This window comes from Callorhinus ursinus, unplaced genomic scaffold (genome assembly GCF_003265705.2).
Source record: "Callorhinus ursinus isolate GAN/ISIS: 27379988/994484 unplaced genomic scaffold, GSC_fseal_2.0 scaffold3, whole genome shotgun sequence".
In the NCBI taxonomy this organism is placed as follows: Eukaryota; Metazoa; Chordata; class Mammalia; order Carnivora; family Otariidae; genus Callorhinus; species Callorhinus ursinus.
The window spans coordinates 50,055,327-50,077,690 of NW_027397065.1; the positions used below are offsets into that span (position 1 = coordinate 50,055,327).

The 22,364-nt window shown below is 45.2% G+C and overlaps 1 protein-coding gene across 2 annotated transcripts in view; it reads left to right on the forward strand.

Annotated features, from left to right (window-relative positions):
- Positions 1-22,364, forward strand: part of GLRA1 (glycine receptor alpha 1) — a 79,328-nt gene that overhangs the window by 33,980 nt on the left and 22,984 nt on the right. For both annotated transcript variants that reach the window (XM_025867187.2, XM_025867188.2), the window contains exons 3-4: positions 2,691-2,758; positions 21,745-21,968. In XM_025867187.2, the coding sequence (XP_025722972.1) occupies positions 2,691-2,758; positions 21,745-21,968 (292 nt within the window). The remainder of the gene's footprint in view (positions 1-2,690; positions 2,759-21,744; positions 21,969-22,364) is intronic.

Here is a 22,364-nt window from a genome sequence, read left to right on the forward strand (position 1 = left end):
CAGAACACAGTGGCAATACAAACCAGAATACAGAAGAAAAGTGTGCAAAAACTGGAATCCAGTCCTCCCACCGCTGACCTGATAGTGTGACGCGAAGGCCATCACTTGACATATCTGGGCCTCTGTTTCTGCATCTGTAAAATGATCCAGTAGGATCTAGGCCCTTCTAGTGCTGAGAGTCTGAATCTTCCTTAAGACTTTGTGTAGAATAATGGCTCCCAGGATCAGGGGCACAGCCTAATACAAACACATACACAAAAGCAAAATTAAACTTTAATATTTAATGAAGTATATATATTATCCTGCTGCCAAAGGCAGCTGGATTGTAATTTTCTTGAGGATAATTTAATTTCAGATTTATATCAATGAACCGCACCTCCCCATGGGGTCCCTTTGGCTGGCGCCCTCTCACACACATAAATCAGGATCTAATTTATATGGGAGTCACAGCAGCAGACGCTTGCAGGGCCTGGTGGGAACTCTGAGTGCGTCATTTCAAGGCACGGGCAGTAACTCTTTGGGGCATTTTAATGGCATGAGACCGAATGAAAAGAAAAGCCTGGGTCTGAGTCTAAATGAGGGGGGAAAAATTTTAATGGGTCTTTGTTTAGGTGGAAGTGACAAGGAGGCAGATTTCCACTCAGCAAAAGGGAAATTTTTTAGCAGACAGAAGTATCCAGCTATGGAAAGAGCTGCTGACGACGAAATGAGTTCCCCACTATTGGAGGTGTTCAAGCACTCAGCCTTGAGTGGGCAGCTGGTGCCACTATAGCAGTGGTCCCTAAACTTGGCTGTGCGTGAGAATCACCCTGTTAGCTTGTTAAACAATACATTCTGGGCTAAGCTCCAATGATTCAGGTTCACTGGGTCTGGGGTTGGGCCAAGGAATCTGCAGTTTAAATGGTTCCCCAGTGATTCTACTGCAGTTTCAGAAGAAATTGATGAGGTGACCCTTAAGACACCTTCCAGCCCCCAAATCCTGTAACCTTGTAGTTCACAGGGATAGCTTCCATAAGGGAATTCCAAACCAAAGGAGTGCAGGGTGTCTACCCAGATCAACAGCTACTCTCCCAGACTGATGGGGAAATTGTAACCCAGAAACAGGAAGGGGCATGCCTGAATCAAATAGCCAATGAGTATTGGAGCTTCAAAAACCCAGGGAGCCCGGCACTCCCTTGGAGGGAAAACCTGGATTCCCACCACAAGACTGGGTCCCTTCCTGCACACCAAGATTTCTGAAAAGGAGGAAACTTTGACTGAGTTTGGGTAAAATGTTTGGGTTACTTTTTAAAGAGGGACAGAGAGGAATGGATAACAGGGGACACAAAGACATCTGCTTCCTTCTTTCCACAATCAGAAAACTTGGGTGTGAGTCCTGGCTCCACCACTTGCTGGCTAAATAAGCCCAAGGAAGTTATTAAAACTCTCAGCTCCACAGCAGGGACAGTGATTTTGGCCTGGCTCCCTCAGGACCTCATGGGGATCAACAAGAAAGCAGACCTGAAAAAATTCACAGGTTGCACATTGCAATTTTCATGTGAAGGATTATGAGCTATTATCCAAGTCTTTCCCACCTTCAAGGTCAGCTCACGGTTTATCATTGTCACGAGGTCTTTCCTAATGCCTTGCTCCCCAGAACCTCTATTATACCTAGAGGCCTACTGTTTATAGCAATCTTACCCACAGTCTCACACTCCTCTCTGGTTATTTTCTGTTGGCCCCCTTGTCAGCTCATGGGGAAGCCCAGTGCTTAAAATCCAGCATTCTACCACTCTGTGACCTTGAGCATGCCCCTTCCTCTCTCCGAACCTCTCTCCTCCAAGTACAGCCAGTCACCAGCTTTGGAATTAGAGAAATCTGAACTCCAACCCTGGCTCAACCACTTACTAGCTGTGTGGTCATGAACAAATAACCTCTCTGAGCCTCTGTTTTCTCATCTGCAAAATGGAGGTAATAACCATATCTTCTGGAGTTGTTGAGAGGATATAATGAGATAGTATCAGTAACATTCTCAGCACAGCAGCAAACCCTGTGATGCTCAGAAGGTAACTGCTCCAATTAATAGTATAAAAATGAAGAGATTGGGTTTCAACTGGACAGAGGTCCCCTAACAATGAGATCCCAAAGAGCAAACATTCCTCTATGTCTTTCCTATCCTTTGCAGTAGAATTCAAAAACCTTGCCTGGAAAGTATTTAATAAAGACTTATGGACTTCCCCTGAGGTTCCCTCTGGATTCCTCAGCTGGTAATTCCCATCAACGCCCTTTCAGGCAATCATCCTTGGTTCATAAGTTCAAGGCAAGGAACTTGCTGTTCCTTGTGATTCCCAAGATGGCCTCCAAATGTTGGAGCCGTAAATACATTTCAGCCACAAATTAGAAGGCAGCCAATGGGGTTTGGGGAAGGGATTTCAGCCATATGGCAGGATGATGAATCATCCTGTGTTAATGAAAGTACATCCTAGCTCAGCCTCTGGTGTTCTGTACCTGGTGCTTGCTTGGGAAACAGGGAATCTGGCATAGTGATGTGGCTGGGAGTCCCTGCTGCTCAGAGGTGGGGTGGAGGGCACGTAAGGGTCTCCTCTGCCAAGAGGGATCCATCCCTGAAGTCAGTATTCCAGGAAGGGGTCCTATCTTGTGGGTTCCTTCCTGGCCATGGAGCTAAGCAGGAAATCTCTCTTGATTGGCAGGTCCCCCGGTGAATGTGAGCTGCAACATTTTCATCAACAGCTTCGGTTCCATTGCTGAGACAACTATGGTGAGTGAGTCAAAATACAGGCTGCTATTTCCTGCTGGGGACGTCTCACTCCCGGAACTATGTACCCTCTGCACTGGGCTTCCCCAAGGAGGGGGGGAATCTGGTGTTTTTTTCAGATCTCCAGTGCATACCGTGCGACTTGGGCATTTTTACTGTCCTATTCAATGTTCTGGGTGAAGACACACATCTGCAAATGGCCAAAGAGACAGCAGAGCTAGCATATGCCAAACACCCAGGATAACAGAAACAAAATTATAGCAACAGGCTAAAGTTTTAGATGAAAAGAAAATGTAGAAATGCCTGGGTGGCTCAGTCATCTAAGCATCTGCCTTCGGCTCAGGTCATGATCCCAGGGTCCTGGGACTGAGTCTCGCATCGGGCTCCCTGCTCTGTGGGGAGCCTGCTTTTCCCTCTGCTTGCCACTCCCTCTGCTTGTGCTCTCTCTCTCTCTGGCAAATAAATAAATAAAATCTTAAAAAAAAAAAAAAAAGAAAATGTAAAGAGCTGCTTGTAAGAGCAGAAGACTGCTTCTAGAAGCCTCAGTGGGTCTACTGGGTTGATTTGACTCCTCTCTCTGCTTTTGTATATATTTCAACATTCTCATAGTAAAAAGTTTAAAATATATCAACTATACTGGAAAAAAAGACCAGAAGGAAAAAATACCGAAACATTAATAGCAATTATCCCTGGACTGCAGACTTATGGATCATTTTTAATTTTCTTCTTTCAGTCTTTCCCTATTTTTTGAATTTCTGCAAGGAGCAAATACTACATTTGTGATTATAAGTAAATGCAATGATACTTTAAAATTTTTTTCTCAATCCTTGAAAACAAAACAAAACAAAAAATAAATTGTACTTGTTTTGAAGGGAGTGATCTAGCTCGTGAGAAAGGAATTAAAGCAGCCTAAAGTCATCTCTTTATGAGCCAAGTGAGAGCAGCCAGCCAGTCACCAAGTCCTATAGACAGATGTTACTGCCAGGAAATCCTCTAAACCACCCATTTCTGGACATCCCCCTGGCCCTAGTCAAGTTCAGGCTTCCATGGGGCTTGCTCATATTACTGCAGAAGAGTCTGAACTCTCATCCGGCCCCACTCCGAGCCTTCTTTCTCAGACACTGGTCTTTCTGAAATACAGATCCAATCACACCATTGCCCTGTTCAACACCTCCCTGGTGGCTCCCCTTCACCTTCAGCATTAAGCCCCAATTCCTTTGCAAAGCATAGAAGACCCTTGGTGATTCTGCCCTGCTTCATCTCTTCTTTCTCTCTCTCTCGCTTCCCCTTCTGGATAATGGAAAGGCCTAGAGTTCTCCAGACAGGTGTGTCTCTGTCTGATGCCATTGAGGACTCTGCCTAGAGCACCACACCAGCCCCCTTCCCTTGCTGAGTCCTTCCTATTCTCCTCTAAGTCTATGCTGGAATTGCCGGCAGAGGCAGCCTGCATACTCTCACACATGTGTACACGTTCACCTGCATGCTTGGCCCAAGGCTACGATGAGTTCTTCCCACCCATTCTCGTGACACATTTTACAGTGGCCTTAATATCACTTACCACTCGGGGTGTAACATGTAACAGGGTTAACCGTCTGCTTATTCATCCCTGCTCTCGCTATAACGTAACTTATTTCTGGGGTGGAATCCTGTCTCATTTCCTGTGGTAACCTCAGCAGCTGGCACGGTGATTTAATAATGGGTACTCAATAACTTCTTAAAATAAATAAACCAATCATCAAGTATAGTGTCTGTTGATTCACACAATTATTTGGTCCTAAACATTTATGGAGATTAGATCTAATCTTTCAATCCCAGACTGGTAAAAATCACTGAGCTCTATAGGTCATGGGGCAAATGGTCCAAAATCTGTCCTTTTGCAAAGAGGCCTGTCTTGATAGGGTCAAATAGACCCTGCCTGCCTCCAAAGGACAACTGATCAAACTCCCTAAAATTTAATAGGCCTATTATCTCCAAACAGAGATGATCCCACCTGTTGACTAGGAACAAACATGGCTGCTTTTCACTGGGTATCCAGGTCAAAAAAACAAGTTTTTCCACACTTTGAATGGATGTCTTGAGAGCTCCTAATGCTTTTCTTCTTGTCCCTCCCAAATCAGAAGCACATTGTTCATATTCTCTGTGTGGTGACACTCTCCTTCTGGAATGGTACATAGTCGTCAGATCAAGTCAGGGACCTCCCAGTTATGTAAAGAACTTGGTTCTTTGAGAACAGGTGTACATACCTGCTCTCCAAGCCCATCCCAACTTGTTTCCCTACAATGGCCACACAGAGATCTATTTCCTGGACACAGATTCCTCCTAAAAGAATAGCAGTTTGCCCTTAGCTTGTGTGGTGGTTACAAGCCAGGCTCTGGCATCACATAGACCCGGCCTCACTCACTATATATAAGGAGTCAGTTTGCTTCATGTCTTTAAGCCTCGGTTTCCCCATCTATAAAATCCCAGTGGTGACTAACATACTGACTTCATCGAGGTATCATGGGTGGAAATTATGTGCAATAAAGTTTTTGTCACAGTAAATGCTTTTTGTCAGTACTCTTAATGTCTCCCATGATAATGATGATGATGATGATGACAATAATGGAGCCTGCAAAGCTGTAACTGGTCAGCTGTACGATCCTGAGCCTCCATTTCCCCTCCCCCATGTCTCCTGCCTACCTTTCCAGACTTCAGTCCTGCTGCATTTTGCTCTCTATAGAGACAGCGCAGCAATTAAGACACAATCTTCCATGGACAGACAAAACTTAAGGTTCAGCTCCGTGACCCTGGGCGGGGTAGCCTGAGTCAGCCTCCTCATCTGTAGAGTGAGGTACGAGTAGCATCCACCTTGTGACGTGTTGTGAGGATTAAGAGATAAAGCATAGAAAATGTTAAGCACGGGGCTTGACACAAAGTACACACGCAGTGAATATCAGCCATTATTATTAAATACCGCTTATAATTTTCAACACATTTCACACCCACTCTCTCATCTGATTCCTTCACTAAATACTTGGTCTTCCGACCACTCTCTACACAGTAGACATGGTAGACACTATGTCCCCCAGTGTGCAGCTGAGGAAACAGATATGGACACCCCAGGCACGGATAAAGATCCAGTTCTCCTGACCCATAGAAGGTGTTTGCTGTGCACCACCCTGGCATTACATCAAAGGGCAAAGACTCAGGAAATCAAGGGACCACAGACCCACACAGCATGCTTAAGCAACCACCTAAGCAGTATCAAAAGCAGAAATCCAACCTCACCTCGTGCCAGGATCAGCACACCTCAGAGGAAAATAGTACATACTAAAACCAGAGAGAGCCCACAAGGTAAGCCCGGGGGACACGGTCCCCTGCAGTGGAGAAACAGAATCCACAGACGAAGAATGAAGAATTGGCAATGATGTGCCTCCTTGGGAGTGGTCCACAGGTGACATAGTTTTCTCCTTCTTAATTAATGTTAATCCAAAATAGGAGTTACCATGTTCAGCTTGTACATTCCACAATACTGTGACTCCCCCCCGACAAAGGAGGTCCTTAGTTATCTACATGCGTTTAATTTACTTTGCAGATGATTTCAGAAAAACATAACCTAATATCTCAGAACTAGAAAAACTTTAAGAAATTGTCTAAGGCAGTCCTTCATTTTACAGAGAGGGAATCTGACGGCTAGAGTGGGGACAGCATGGAGCAAGGTCACACAGCATGAAGCAGGTGTGACAGAAACCCAGGTCTGATGCTCTTCACGTGGCCAAGGCTTCCCCTCACCCTCAGCTTCTTTCTCATCTAGATCCCACCGACCAAATCCTTTGGACCACTTTCCCATTCAAGCCTCTTTCCTTGTCACTCAGAATATGTTTAGAGAGCAAGACTGGACCCATATTAATAACAAGAGCCACAACCACGCCTTAAATGCTACTGCGGGCCAGGCAGCAAGCAGAGCACTTCTGCATATGTCATCTCATTCAGAGCTCACGACAACTGCCATGAGGCACAGAAATGTTATCCCCATTTTACAGATAAGTAAGTTGAGGCTCAGAAAGGTTAAATCACTTGCATAAAGTCACACAGCTGATCAGTGGCAGAGGTGGAATTTGAACTCAGATCTTATCTCCCCCCAAAGCCCATCTTCTCCTGAGCCAAATATATAAATATTTAATTCCTGGATGTTTGGCATTCCCCAGCCCTTGCTTGTTTCCTTTCATCATAAGGAAATCAGAGATGAAAGGGAGCTTCACTGAATGGACTCCCAGCCCAGGACTTGGCCTCACCGACCACGCAAAGAGCCAGCTGTGCCTCCTGGGCCCGTGGTGATATGGACGTAGTCCCAGTGCCAGAAACTTTCCAGGCTGTGTCTGTTCTCCAAGAGCAGCAGTATAAACAGCTGGAGTCCCCAGGCCTGACTGTCTGCGTCCCAGCACCTGGCTTTATTCACTGGCGCTAATAGACCTGACAGCAGAGAGAGGCAGCCAGAAAAGCAACAGGGGTCTCTACCCATTCCCGACAAGGGGAGGGCTGAAGCTGCCAGCCCTTCATCTGACCTTTCCAGGGACTTTCATTGAGGCGATGCAGAAAACGAAGGTAGGGTTGGAACAGGAATGGAAAAAAGGGAAGAGGGAAGGGGGTCCTGAACTAGAGCAGCCCCCTTGGCAGGCTACAAGAGAAAGATCGGGAGCTAGAACTCAGAGGGATCCATCCAGCTTGTCTGGACACACGGAAGTGTGCACTAAGTGCTTATACTACAAGCATACACGGGTCTGTGTAGTATTTATGCCCCTGTGTACACTGTGGGGCTGTGTATTTGTGCAAATGTGTATGCACATAGGCATGTTGTACATGTATATGCTAGCTTAAAAATACTGAAACAGGTAACCTCCAAGAGAAACGTGTATGACCAAGTACAGGTATGAACATAAGTATGTCTGCTTCTGTGGTTATAAACATACACGTAAAAAAGTATGGATTGCATGTTCCTGTGTGCACACATATATGTAAGAATATGTACAAGTACTTAAGAGTGAATGTACATGAAGTGTCTTGTCTTCAGTTACACAACTGTATATGGGGATTTGTGGGTAGATGAGCAGATATTTAAGTATACTTCAGCATTTGAGTGAGCACATTTATGTGTGTATGCACATGCGTGTGAATGTGTGTACACACAATTACATGTGAATAAGTGAAAGAGTATTTAAATGTGTATCAGTATGTGAGTACGAGTATGTGTATGCATGTGTGCAGGGGCACGTGTGAGTGTGCACACGTGGGGACACACTGAGAGCTGGGATTCATGTGTAAACAAATGGGAGAGAGACAGAGTGTGTGCATGTGTGTATATATGTGTCTGTGTGCGTGTGTATTGATGTCCTTTGGGCATGAATCCCAGTATGTCCATTATTAGGACATGTGCTCCGGCCTCTCTTGCCAAGTCTTGGGCCAGCCTGGCATAGAGACAGGCACACTCTGTCCAGGACCCCCAGTGATTGGTGACAGCCTATCCAACTATAGTCCACAAGTTTGGCCTCATTTGTAGGTATTAAGGAACAATGGACAGAGTCCTGGCCCAGAAATCAAGAGACCAGGAGTTGAGTTCTAACTCTGCCACCATTTCATGCTACTGATACTGAGTCCCTGCTAGGTATCTGGCTCCAAGAATGGTGTGTAGAACACACGAGTAATAGGTATGAAAGACTTTCATGAATGCTATAGAAAGGCAAAGGATTGTTAACTACTGAACCAATCAGCCAAGGACTCCAATACATAAGCCTGAGGAGATGCCTTCTTGGTTTTTTTCCTTCTGTTCCCTATTTATTCATTTATGCTTTCCACCTCCATTTATTAAGGTCCTGTATGTGCTGAACATGGCATTAAGCTCTAGGAATAGAGTTCTGTTTTATTCATATTAGTCTAGGCTTTCTTGCTGCAACAAACAACCCCCCAAATCTCAAAGTCTTAAAACAACAAAGACTAATTTATCACTCATCTCAAGTCTGCTACAGATCCAGGGGACTCTCCAAGACTATTATCCTCCATGTCGTGGCTGAGCATTGCATCTCCATATCAATATGTGATTTCACATTTGTTGTGCAAGGGAAGAAAGCACTGAAGCCTTGAGCACCTCATTCTCCAAAGGAAGTCACGTGGCCCTGCCTGAAGAAAAGTGTGATCCCCCCACATCCCCAGAAGTAAACAGAATAGTAGGTCTCTGCTTTCTCGTTTGGAGACGATGAACAACAAAACCAAAGGTGACAACACAGTGTGATGAGAGAGATCACAGGACACTATGGGACATAGCGAATCATGACAACCCATAGCAATATTGGCCAACACTTACCTCCTATGTGCCAGGTACTGTGAAAACGCTGCTGTGTGACTTTGGGTAATTTTTCTAAAGTGGAAATCTGATCATGGTACTCTCCATGTTAAAACCTTCCAGCAGAGGATGATGTCACAGAATGACCCAATGGTAAGAGGGTTTTAAGAAACCTGTTTGTGTTCAACGGTGCTAAAGGAGGGGGAAAGTCAGGTAAGAAAAGACAATAGTATCCAATGGGTTGGCAGTGGGGGCTGCAGGAAGGGGAGCGTGTATGAAATTAGGGAATGTAACATCAGGGGCATGGAGAAAGCAGAAGACAAACTGAAGGAAAGACAGTAGGAAGATAATTCTTCCAAAAAGCTTGGCTGTGAAGAGAGGGTGAGGTGGCAGTGTTTGTCATTTATTGATCACTTTATTGAAAACCTAGCATCTGTGCTTAGCAAATTATGGGGATTATTCCATGCAATCCAACAATCCCATTTTATAGATGAGGAAACCGAAGCTCAGAGGGGCTTAATTCACTGAAGCCTTTCCAGCCAATAAATGTCCTCACCAGTTACTATCCCCCCGGCTGCCTGACTTCTGAAGCCCTGCTCTTGGCCCAACCCACGTGCTCAGCATGAGGCAAGAGGAAAGGTGGCAGAGCCAAGGGGACGATGGGCCATCGGAGGACATGACCTCATCCTGGTCTTCTGCACTGTGGTCTGGTTAATCAGTAGGATCTGTGCAATTCTATCAGAACTTGCATCATAACAAGACCTTGTCCAACCATCCCTTTGGATATTTGCAAATGAGACCTCAAGATACACAAGGACAGCTACCACTACCCCTTAGTCCAACCCTAAATGTTAATACATTGTTTGGGAAGCAGTACTTAGTTGTAACTCCAACCTACTTCTGGGGTCAACTGATTGAATAAAGCAGATACATTGAGTCATGAAGATAAAACTAAATCCATCTACTTTTTCCCAACCCTGCTGATGTCAGTCTAGGTGACATCATCTTTCTCCTGCTTGACTAAAACAACCTCCTACCTGGCTTCCATGCCTCCCCTCGTCCTGTCCCCTACCGCTTCCCATAGTGGCTAGAGGAATCTTTTGAAGCCCTAAATCCGATCACAGCATTCTCCTGCTTCAAGACCCGCAGCAGCTTCTCTTCCTCTATTCTGTTCTGTTCCGTCCACCCAGAGAGATCTCTGTGTGAAATGGCTCCTTCTCATCCTGCAGGGCTCAGCTATCTCTTCAGAGAGCTCTTCCCTGACTCCCTATCTAAAAATGATCTCCCTTCCAGTCACTATCACATCACTATCTATGTTCCTTGAAGCAACATCTCAAATGTAAACATTCACTTGTTTGTTGTCTTGTTTGCTTTTTTATTTGAAGGGGTTTTGTTTTTTTTTTAATTTTATTATGTTATGTTAGTCACCATTATCACCATACAATACATCATTAGTTTTTGATGTGGTGATCCATGATCCATTGTTTTCGTGTAACACCCAGTGCTCCATGCAGTAGTGCCCTCCTTAATACCCATTACTGGGCTAACCAATCCCAAGGTGAGGCCACTGCCATCCCAATTCTGGGTTAGTGGGCTTCAAAGCATTGCTTTTAACAGCAGCTCAGTTCAGTTTTAAGCTAAATCTTCTGTAGCACTTTGACAAACTGATTAAACAAACCAAAACAAGGCTATCCCTTGGTTTTTCCCTCAATCCCTGCCTCCCCAAGGCCACCCCAGGGAACCTCCTCAGAACCCGAAAATCATTTCTATACATGCCACTTCAAAGACATTTCCCATTAGGTAGCCGTGTCCCAGTGTTAACTCACACTATGCTACAGACAGCTAGACTCTGGAACATTCTTTTAAATACCTGAGTAACAGATGAAAACAAGCTTTTGTAGTCAGTCCAATAAAAAAAAGAGAGAGAAAGAAAAGAGGAATGACCCCTGCTTCCCACTCTCCTCCAACTCCCACTGTCCTATCCTGAGTTAAGCACTACAAACAAGTCATGTACATCCTGCTACCTCGCTCGATCGCACATACATATATGTACATATGCACAACCGTTGTATAAATAGGACTGTGTTCTTTCCCTTCCCACCGTGTCTTGGAATCTCTCTCCCCGTGACTACATATGGTCTAACTCATTCCTAGGTCTCTGCACAACACCAACTTGGAATATAAGAGTTGGTTTATTACCACATGCCAGATAGGACAAATAATTCTAATCTGTTTCCAAGCTGCCTGTAAAATCCCATGCTCCATGGGGCACCTGGGTGACTCAGGCAGTTAAGTTTTGGACTCTTGATTTCAGCTCAGGTCATGATCTCAGGGTCGTGAGGTAGAGCCCCGTATCGCATCGGGCTCCACGCTCAGGGGGAACATGCTTGACATTCTCTCTCTCCCTCTGCCCCTCCCCCTGCACTCTCTGTCTCTCAAATAAATAAACAAATCTTTAAAAAAAAAAAATCCCATGCTCAGGACAGGCCATCATTCTGTGGTATTAAACCACTCTTTTCGGGACGCCTGGGTGGCTCAGTCGGTTAAACGTCTGCCTTCAACTCAGGTTATGATCTCATGGTTCTGGGATCAAGTCCCACATCGGGCTCCCTGCTCAGTGGGGAGTCTGCTTCTCCCTCTCCCTCTGCTGCTCCCCTGCTTGTGCTCTCTCTCTCTCTCAAATAAATAAATAAGATTTTTTTTAAAAAAGTTCTTTTCCTGGTGGACCTTTTATGTTTATGCAGCTTTTTACTATTACAAACAATGCCACAAAGAATATTCTTGTACATAACTCTGCACATTTCCTCAGGATGTTCCAGAGTGGAATGACTTGATCAAAGGACATGCAACTTTTTGTGATTTTGACAGATTCATTGTCCAGCTTACTTCCAAAGAAGCTTCTAATTCACTGTCCCCACAACAGTGTTCATCTCTCTTTATCCTTACCGACCCAAGATATTGTCAAGCCTTTTCATTTTATCAAATGGAATTTTTTTTAATGGTGCCTCATTGTCATTTTTAATTTTCACTCCAGACTCCTAGTGAATTTGAGCATCTTTGCATATTCTTTGCGTGCTGGGCATTATCAATAATATTATAGGTTTCCCTTTTTACATGTACCTCCTTAATATAGTTGGTTTTGTTTTTCTGTAAAGTATTTGGTGGTGGTTCAACTCTATTTTTCTCCAATTAGATAGTAATTTCCCCATCATTATTCTTAAGTGGTCAGTATTTCTCCACTGTGAAATGTTATCCTTCTCATAAACTAAATCCCCATATATACCTACATCTGTTTCCAGTCTCAGTGTGTTGTTCTGTTGCTTCATTTGTCTGTTTCTGCACCAATACCACACTATCTTAATTATTATGGCTTAACGTTATATTTCTATGTCTGGTAGAAAAAGTTCTCTGTTGTTCTTTACGAGGTTTTCCTGATGTTTCTAGCCCATTTCCCCTTCCTTATGAACTTTAGAATCAGCTTGTTGAGGCTGACAAAAATCACCTCAGGTTTTTATTGGGGTTGCACTGAGTTTATAGATTAATTTGGGAGGAACTGACATCTTTACAATATCATATAAACACGGTACATCTCTCCATTTATCTAGGTATTCCTTTATGCCTTTCAGTAAAGTTTTAGAGTTGTTGGGGTTTTTCTTAAATATCTATGAGTCACAGATTCTTGTTAGGTTTATTCGTGGATATTTTGTGAGGTTGGCTGCTGTTTTGGATGAGATCCTTTTGTTGTTGTCGCTTTTTTCCATTACACTTTGTCTCTCTACACAGCTAATGCTAGGTCATTTTTTATACTCTTGGGTTTGGGGGAATCCAACAGAAAGTCTATTAAATGTCATCCAATTAGATATGGCTCAACACTCCACAAAGCCTCGATAAACTGAATACTAAAAGAAGGCCAAAGAGAGAAGGCTCAGAAATGCCATTAGAGTCTGTTACAGGCAGAAAACGGGGCTGGATGCCTCTCTCCCAGCACACCACCGAGGGGGGCGTCGCAATCGGGAATTTATGACAGCTCAGAGTTGGCTCCCTATCATCGGATTCAGAAAGGCTGACTCAGGACAATCAAACCCACAAAAGACTGAAGTTGGTAAATAAGACTGCCACGTTATTTAATTTACAGTGGGGCCTTCCATTCAAGTAATAAGAATGCTATGTCCTCCATGAAAGCACTCCCTTGCCGCTCTCTGAATATCGGGGAAGCCAATCAGGAGTCACATTAGACATACCTGGAATTACAGGAAAAGAAGACAGACAGTCTTTAGGGAAAATTTCATCCAGGCCAGAGAGAGATCTAAGAAAGCATCCCTGCCTCACCACACAGAAACCCTCTCTGCAGGAATGAAAATGTTGGTGTTCCCCCCCACCAGATGATGCTAGATTACCAACTGCCAAAATTCCTGCTCCTCAAAACACCCTTTCTCATACTACTAAATGAATACTCCCATATGTTTATAAAACAGTTCTCTAAATGAGATACAGTCCAGTAAATTAGGGTTCCAGTTATTAAATTACAAGCACAGGCCTGTTCCAAATCATCGGGATTACACGTGGGACATTGTGATTGATGCTGGGCCTTGCCAAACTCCTCTACTGAAAATTCTTCTCTGCTGTTAGTTTAACCCACACAGAGCAACCTGTGGTTTCCATATTGCCAAATGTGCTAGTGGCATGTCTCACTACTGTGCCCCGTGCTGCCAACACTGTCCTCATTCCTCTTTCCAGCTTAACATCCACCCCCAATTTGCACCCTTTGGCAACCAGTTATGAAGCCACCTCACTGTTTAATATCCCAATCCAAAGTTCTTCACCTGCTACTGACTATAAGGACATGCATGAGCCAACCTGTCACATGGGCTCAGTGGGGTCCCAGTATACTATGTCTGTTATATTTCTTTTACCTACCCACATAGGAATTTGGTTTAAAAAAAAAAAAAGGAACTAGAGTGGCAGCATGCAGTTGTGAAAAGAACATGAAATTGGGAGCCAAACATTCCTGGATTCATATCCCTGCTCTAACACCTACTAGCTATTGGGAGCTTGGGGCAGACATTTAACCTCTATTTGATCTCTCTGGATTTCAGTTTCCTCCCCTGTAAAATGAGGATAATAATACCCAATGTGCTAGGTTGATGAAAGGTTCAGAGATACAAGGCATATAAAGTTCTAGCAAATGCTAGACTCCCAATAAAAGTAGTTGCTATTAGCTTTTTATGTAATTATTAAACTCATGCTGTGTTTTAGTGATTCCCTAAAGACAAACAAAGACGCTCAGCTCCACTGGTCCAAACCATCCACAGTTCTTTACAACAAATGTATCTCTGGTTGCGTGAGATCCGAATGAGAACGCACCAGGCAGTGTGGTGACTTGGGAGAGGTTCAAGCCACAGAGCCAGCATCTGGATCCAAGAAGTCAATGGGTCGGGATCTGGGGAGTCTGCCAGCACTGGACTTGAGTGTAGAGCAGACGATGGGTCAAATTCAAGGGTCAGATCAGGACTGAAGTAGAAGCACTAGTGGACTGCTGGACTTGGGGCAGAAGCTTTGTCCTTTTAATACTTCCTGACAATTGTGGGTCTCTGCAAACCCACAGCTACATAATCATAGCGAGAAGCAGTATCCGATGGCATTCAGGTGACATGAAACTCTCACCTGGGGCAATTCTAGGAGATCCCGGGCGGTGCAGTCTAGGACTTAAGTGCGTGGGCTCTGGCATGAAAATCTTGGGTCCAAATGTCAGCTTCGGCACTTACTCGCTGTGTGATGTCAGAAACAGTACTTTTGCCTCTGTGTGCCTTGATTTCTCTAACTGTAAAATGGGAATGGTAATAGAACCTACATCACAGGATTATTATGAAGATAAAATAACACACATCGTGCTCTTGTCATCATTCCTTACACGTGGTAAAGTCTCAATCTTAAGTATTAGTATTATTTGCACCGCTGTTATCAATTCTGGATCTACCAGTGACTAGCGGTGGGAACTCAAGATTTTAGGACTTTAATTTCCTCACCTGTCCAGTGGGGAGAAGAATCTTCTCTTCATGCCAAATGGCACAGAACAGCAACTAAATATGATGCATTATTAATAAAAAGGAGCCAATGCTATATACTACTTAAAAGCAGACTTTGGAGTCAGCGAGTCATGGATTCAAGTCTCGGCTCTGTCACTAACTTTACACAAAGCCCTTGATATTCCCCAGGCCTCAGTTTATCTGCAAAATGGCATCACTGTGAGAATTTAGAGAGAAAGTGTCCGCTAAAGCTCTTAGCACAGGACCTGGCACTCGGGCAGGATTTAGTAAACTCCGCATATGCCAATGGGCCAGGTCCTTACTCTCACAGAACTGGGAAGAGCTGGGGCTGACTTGTCTCACAAAGTCTATGACTTTGGCTCCCCAGTGCTTCTCAGAGGTCTGAGGAAGTGCTTAGGAAGAAGGGCAGCAGGTGGGCGAGGAAGGAGCGGCTCATAAACCAAGCCTGGGCATCCTCTACTCTGATGCCCCCAGTCCCTGGCTTTCAGCAGACTGGTCCAGCTCTCATGCTAATCCCAAATCCTGTCAGAGCCAAGTTCACATTTGAGCTTCTCCAAGGAAAGCAGAGCCTGCTTAATGGCACCTTCAACTAGGTTCTCCTTCTCCTACCCTCAAAGGTGTACAAGGAGATAGGAAAAGAAGTGGGATGGGGTCAAGATGTCTGTATGCAAGTCCCACCTTAGTCGCTGAATTGCTGTGTGGCCCAGGGAGAGTCCCTTTCCCTCTCTGGGCTGTGTGTAAAATGAAAACGCTGAGACAGAATTCTCCACAGGTTCTTTCCAACTGTAATATTTGATGATGGTCATGACAGAAATATGCTTCTCTCATCTACCCCAGACTCCATTCCTGCTGTCTTAGCTTAGCTGGCCCTTCTTGGACTGCCACAACAGCCTCAAAACAGGTCCCCCTGTGCCTGTTTCTCTCACTTCCAGGACTTCATGGTCTTTCTGCCATACTGACCTTTCTGAAATCAAACAGAGATATTGCTCCACTGCTTAAGACCCCAGCAGTGCCCAGTTGACTACATGACAAAATCCAAACCCCTTGGTTTGGCAGTTAAAGATATCTGCAGTCTCAAATCAACCCATTTTACCGCCTTATCACAGCAGAGTAGTTGAGAGCATGAATTTGTATAATCAGACAAACCAGATCCAAATTCCAACCTTACTGATTACTGGGTGAGTTTGGACAAATTACTTAACCTCTCTGAATCTTCATCTATAACTTAGGTTGAAAATACCTATGTTATAGGATTGTTTTAAAGATAAAATGAGAGGAAATGTGTGGCGTGCTTAGCACAATGCCTAGAACATAGTAGGTCCTCAATAAGGGGGACCTATTATTACTTATACGGCTAGTGGTTGAGCAAAGCTGAATGGTCGGAATGCCCCTACTTCCACACCTTTGCTTGTGCTGTTCCTTCTACACGAGATTCCTTCTACCTGCAACTATATACACCCTAAGGTAAAGACTCTGAGGAGGCCACATCCCAGCCTCAAGTCCTGTCCTGCTCTAAGCCTCACTCCTCACCTCTGGACTTCCTCCTCACATACCCCTGTCCTCCTTTCCAGCTGCAATTAGACAGAGCTCCCATCTCAGGACACCAGACCTAGAGATGCTAACTTCAGTAGGATGAGGCAAACTGAAAGGGGCTATTTCCTGGGACCCCTGGGTGGCTCAGTCGGTTAAGCGTCTGCCTTCAGCGCGGGTCATGATCCCAGGGTCCTGGGATTGAGTCCCACATCGGGCTCCCTGCTCAGCGGGGAGTCTGCTTCTCCCTCTCCCTCTGCTGCTCTCTCTGTCAAATAAATAAATAAAATCTTTAAAAAAGGGGGGGCTATTTCCAATGTCACCTTCTCTCTGAAAGCTTTTCCAGATTCATCCAACCTGGCTGGAAACTATCTCAACAGCTTGAGAGCAATATCTAATAGCAAAGTTTTAAAACCCCTTTGACCTCTGTCACTGTCAGTTTTGTACGGTAGATATTTGTGTCCATATCTTGCCTCACCCGCTAGATAATTTGAACTGTCTGAGGATAGAAACCAAGACCTTATGCCTCCATCATCACCATTCTAGGCCTAATACATGTTTATAGAGTAGAAATGAGTCTCGAGAAGAGACATCGCTTGAGAGCCAGAATGCTGAGACCTAGGAAGGTCTAAGAATCTGGTTCTTTGTCCAGGGCTTGGGTGCTGTCTCTTGGCTCTGATTGCAAAGGTAACAACACCCCGCCCACCACATCCCCTTCTCACCACTACACTCACACAGGCTCTTTCCTACTAAAACACTTCATGCTTCCTCTTTTGCCACAGTACTGAGTTTAGAGGAGTCTACTGGAAAAGGTTAGAATCTGAAATTAGACACAGTGGGGGTGGCAGTGGGGGGCAGATCCCACAGCAGGTGGCACACAGAAAGCGGCCAGTAAATGTTTATTGAATGACAGAATGAGTGAATGAAGGGATTAATGCTCTGCCTTGGTCTTAGAAGCAAGGCAGTTGCCCAGGTACCAGAAAGCAGACCATCAGGGACTCTTCACAGGGAGGATGGGTGAGTTGATGCTAAAGACTATTGAGCTAGAGCTCTGGAAATCCCTCCCACCTCAGACTTAGATGGGCCACCCTTGAGAGCTTGAGACCTGGAAGCCAACTACCAGAGCTGGAACCTGAGGTTCTAGGGTAGAGAACTCAAATGTTGCTCCTCTGGCCCCTGAACCTGAACAGGGCCCCCCAGCATGTTGAACACTGACCAGCGTGATTGCAGGGCTAACTAAGCAAAACAGCCTTTAGCCTTCAGCCTATTACACCAATTACATCGATTGCCTCCAAACTGCATTTCCTACTGCCGTTTCCCAACCAGAGGGGAGAAAATCGATGCAACAGCTTGTTTGGGCAGCAGCTGCTGTGGGCAGAGCGTGGGCTGCCAGGAGGAGGAGTCGAGCTGCCTGAGGACACCAGATACATCCTCCAGGTCTCCTGCTCTCACTTTTCATTAGCCATTTCATCACGAGACCCTATGGCTACTTTGTTTTTCTTCTTTTAAGGGATGTGCCTTTACCTTTTTTTTACCATCAACATGCATTTACTTTTATAATAAGAAAAAAGAAAATATTTTTTAAATATCAGTCATAAAATACAAACATAATAATGTTAAAATTCTTCAAAGGCTCCACATGACTCTCAGGATGAAGCCCAAATTCCTCAGGGCAGTTGGCAAGGCCCCATAAACGGTCCTCCCCTTTCTCATCTGCTTGCTCTCCTTTCCAAAGGGCTATGCCCTGCTTTGCCTCTAGGCCTTCCAATATGCGGTTCCTCCTGCCCCAGAGGGCTTGTCCTCTTTGGCTCAACCACATCTAGTCTGACCTTGAGTATTACTTCTTCTGGAGCCTTCCCTGACCACCAGCCCCCAGTCTAGTGGGAGGGCCTGTCTTCTACACCTCCCTGGCGCCCTATACTTAATCCTTATGGGAGCCCTTATGTCCATGTGCTGTCAACATTACACTTAGGCTCTGTGGCTGCAAGAATATGTCTTTCTTGTTCTCAGCAGATCCTCCGGTGCCTAGAACAGTGCCTAGCACTCAGTAGATGCTCAGTTAAATGTTGCCGGAAAAAAATTAAACTAGCAATTAGCTATTCGATTTGGAAGGGTTCTTCGAGACCATCTATCCTAACTCCTTTTAACACTAGAGAAACAAATTCAGGTTCCGATCGTGGGTCCTTTAATGAATTGCTGTTTGACCTTAGAAAATGCCTTCCCTCTCTGGGTCTCAGGCTCTCCACTCTCAAATGAGGAAAGCTCTTCTTAAGTGAACTTTTTCTGGCTTTGCCTCCTCCTCCCTCTGGGTATTGGGTAGCTCCTAGGTGCACTGACTGGGTGGGTAGGCGAGACGGTGCAGGAGAAATGTAAGGTCAGGTTCATCCTCTCAAAATGTTGCTGATCAAGTGGAGGAGATAAGACACCTACAGTGCTAAAGGACATGTTTCCAGTGATTCTGTTTTGCTGGGAGATCAGAAAAGGAAGAGGCCATGGAAGCCTGGGGGCATTGAGGCTCCTGCAGAAGCTGAAGCCGCTGAAGCTGAGCAGGCAGAATTCACGGAGGCAGCGAGGAGAGAGGAGTATCCTTGGCACCCAGCTGGCTATCCGCCCCTGTGGGATGGAACGGCAGGTGGGGCTGACGGGCCTTCGGAGCCCAGCTCTGCCACTTACTAGCTCTGGGCCTTGGACAAGTTTCACAGCCTTTCCAAACCTTGATCCCCTTCCCCTCACTACGGGAACTTGGATGTCTAGCTTGCCCATGTTTGCGAGGATTAATTGTGTGAGACAGTATCTAGAATGGTGTCTGGTGCCTAACAGACCATTTTAAGAAATGCTACTTTCTTTTCTTCCTTCCAGCCACATAAACAGCATTGACACGTCACTGGCAAGAACCTCAAAAGTGCAGCTGGGATTTGGGGACTGGAGGCTTTTCCTGCCCTACCATTCATGGTCTGTTTCCTCTGACATGACTTGCCCAGTGCCCCATCACACACACACACACACACACACACACACACACACACACACACTCCACATAAAATTGAAGAGAGAAAGAGAGGCTACTTCTAATTCCCCCATCAGAGGTGGCCAGATTGGGAGCTGTCCATTACTGTCAGCAGGAAAAACCAAGTATCAACATCCAGGTCTGGCCTAGAGCCCTCCCTCCACCACGGGACTTATAAGACATGAGATTATGAGACCAAATGTCATTTTCTATGGGGCTGGAGGGAGAGGCTTCAATTAAATTATAGCACAATCCTATAAAATACCTTGGAACACTTTATGAAGCTATTGATATTTCTGGACGCAAACAGAATGAGGCACGTACTGGGGGGGACCTGGCAGGGGTGAGGGTGAGGGTGGCGAGGAGGGTTGTTTGTTTTAGTCCATCCCTGCTGATGACAGATCAAGAGTGATTAGGAAGAGAAAATGTTACATGACCTCATTTCTCCAGCACCTTCAGGGGAGGCAGCAGGCACTCCTATGTGGAGATGATTCCTGGAAGGACAGCAGTCCGAGTTGGACTTGAACCCAGGTTATTGATCTTTTGGGGAACTATAGACCCTTTTGAGAATCCAACATAGACAGCCATGTTCTTCTTCCTGGGAAAACACAAATAAACCCCAAATTCTACTTGTGGTATCATAATATTCATAGATCCCAGGTTTACAATGCCTCCCTAACAAAATCGAAAATATTTCTTCATGAAAATATTTCTTAACTTCATGACCCACTTTCCTGGCATGGAGACCTACCCATACCACTAACTGCTTCTCAGGCTGTGATTGGTTGCTGAATGGACTGTTTCAGCAATCCTAGGACCAGCTGAACAAATCCTCAGCTAGGAGGCAGAACTCTTACGCTCCACAATTCAGCTCTGACCTGCCTTTTCAGAGTGATCCTGGGTCAGTCTTAACTCTCTGGACTTCAGTTTCTCCATCCAGAAAAGAAACCAAGGTGGGGGGTGGGGGAGGGAGTTTCGACTAGGCCGGCAATTCCTACATACATTCTGTAGAAGGCAAGCATCATGCCCAAAATGCAAGAGTTCTGTACGCAAAATAAATCGGGGAAATATATATTCTATTCCCCTCTTGGAGATACATACAAATAATTAGCATATTACGGTCTCCAAGAAGTCCCACAATAAAAAAATCAGTTGCATTTGATTTAGTCCAACATTTCCCTAATTGGTTTGATCATGACTTTTTTTTCCAGCAGAATAACTACACTGCAGTCCCATCTGAGAAGCATTAGACTTAGCACTGAGTTTAGAACCCAGTAAGATGTGGCTCCACAACGTCTATTAATCCTCCCAGGGGCGCCTGGCTGGTCAGTCAGTAGAGCATGTGACTCTTGATCTTGAGGGCATGAGCTCAAGCCCCGCGTTGGGTGTAGAGTTTACATTAGGAAAAAAAAATTAAAAAGGAAATCCTCCCCAAACAAATAAATCAACATGTGTGATAGAAGGTTGCAGAAGGTTGGGATTGAAACAGAGTGGTATGTACTTTAGAACCAGGAGGAGCACCGCAGAATTCACCCATCCTTCCTTCACTGCTTGGGAACTAATTGTTTTCTTCAAGCAGAACAGTTTGAATGCTCAGGCAGCAGCTTTCAGCCTCTCCTTTTGCTCCATCAATCTACCTGGAAGAGTGATTCTCAAACTTCACTGTGCATGAGAATTACTGCCCTGACAGCCTCCATAATAAAAGGGGGACTTCAACTTTATCTGAGATGTGCTATTTCTCTAGTCGAAAACATGAAGCAAACGTGACACAATGTCAACAGGATGAAAACAGGTGTTTATTATTATCAGGTGGAACTTTATTTTTAAATTTTTTCAAAAGAGTACCATTTAAATAATCTCAGTTCAGAGCTGAATATACTTCATAGGGCATGGAGAGGATTTTCAGGGAAGACTCCCCTGACTTTTTCCCTGAGGCACAGACTTTATGTCTCACCCACATAAGCTGCAACCACCCTCATTAACTCTCCAAAAGGGACTTTGGGGAGCACTGAACGAAAGCATCCGGGCCCTCCAAGAGCGGACATCCGGGGCCTGACCCTGACTCCACCTCCTTATCTCCTGGCTGTAGGACTATAGGGTCAACATCTTCCTGAGGCAGCAGTGGAATGACCCCCGGCTGGCCTACAATGAATACCCGGATGACTCTCTGGACCTGGACCCATCCATGTTGGATTCCATCTGGAAGCCTGACCTGTTCTTCGCCAACGAGAAGGGGGCCCACTTCCACGAGATCACCACCGACAACAAACTGCTGAGGATCTCCCGGAATGGAAATGTCCTCTACAGCATCAGGTGAGCTCCACACAGGTTCACCCCTGCCATCCTCCTCAGGATGCACCTGGTCCCATGGCCTCCTGGGGGCAGACGCTAAGAGGTGGGCCAACCACGGGTGCACAGGCCTGGGCAACCCCACATCTTTGCACAATGTGCAGAGCCAGCTCTGTAAATTACACTCAGGGAGTAAGAATAACATACTGGGTGAAGTCCTAGAGGTGAGTGGTTCGTTATAACCGGGGGAACTGAGGAAGCATTTTAGAGACAGAGGGGTTAAGGTTAGGCCCCTAAGCTTACCCAGCATTTCAATAAAACAAGAAGGGAAAAGAGTATTCAAAGACAGTGCTCAGTAGCAGGGGTGTTCAGTTACTCAAGATGAATAAGTTCTAGACAGCTGCTGTTCAACATTGTGCC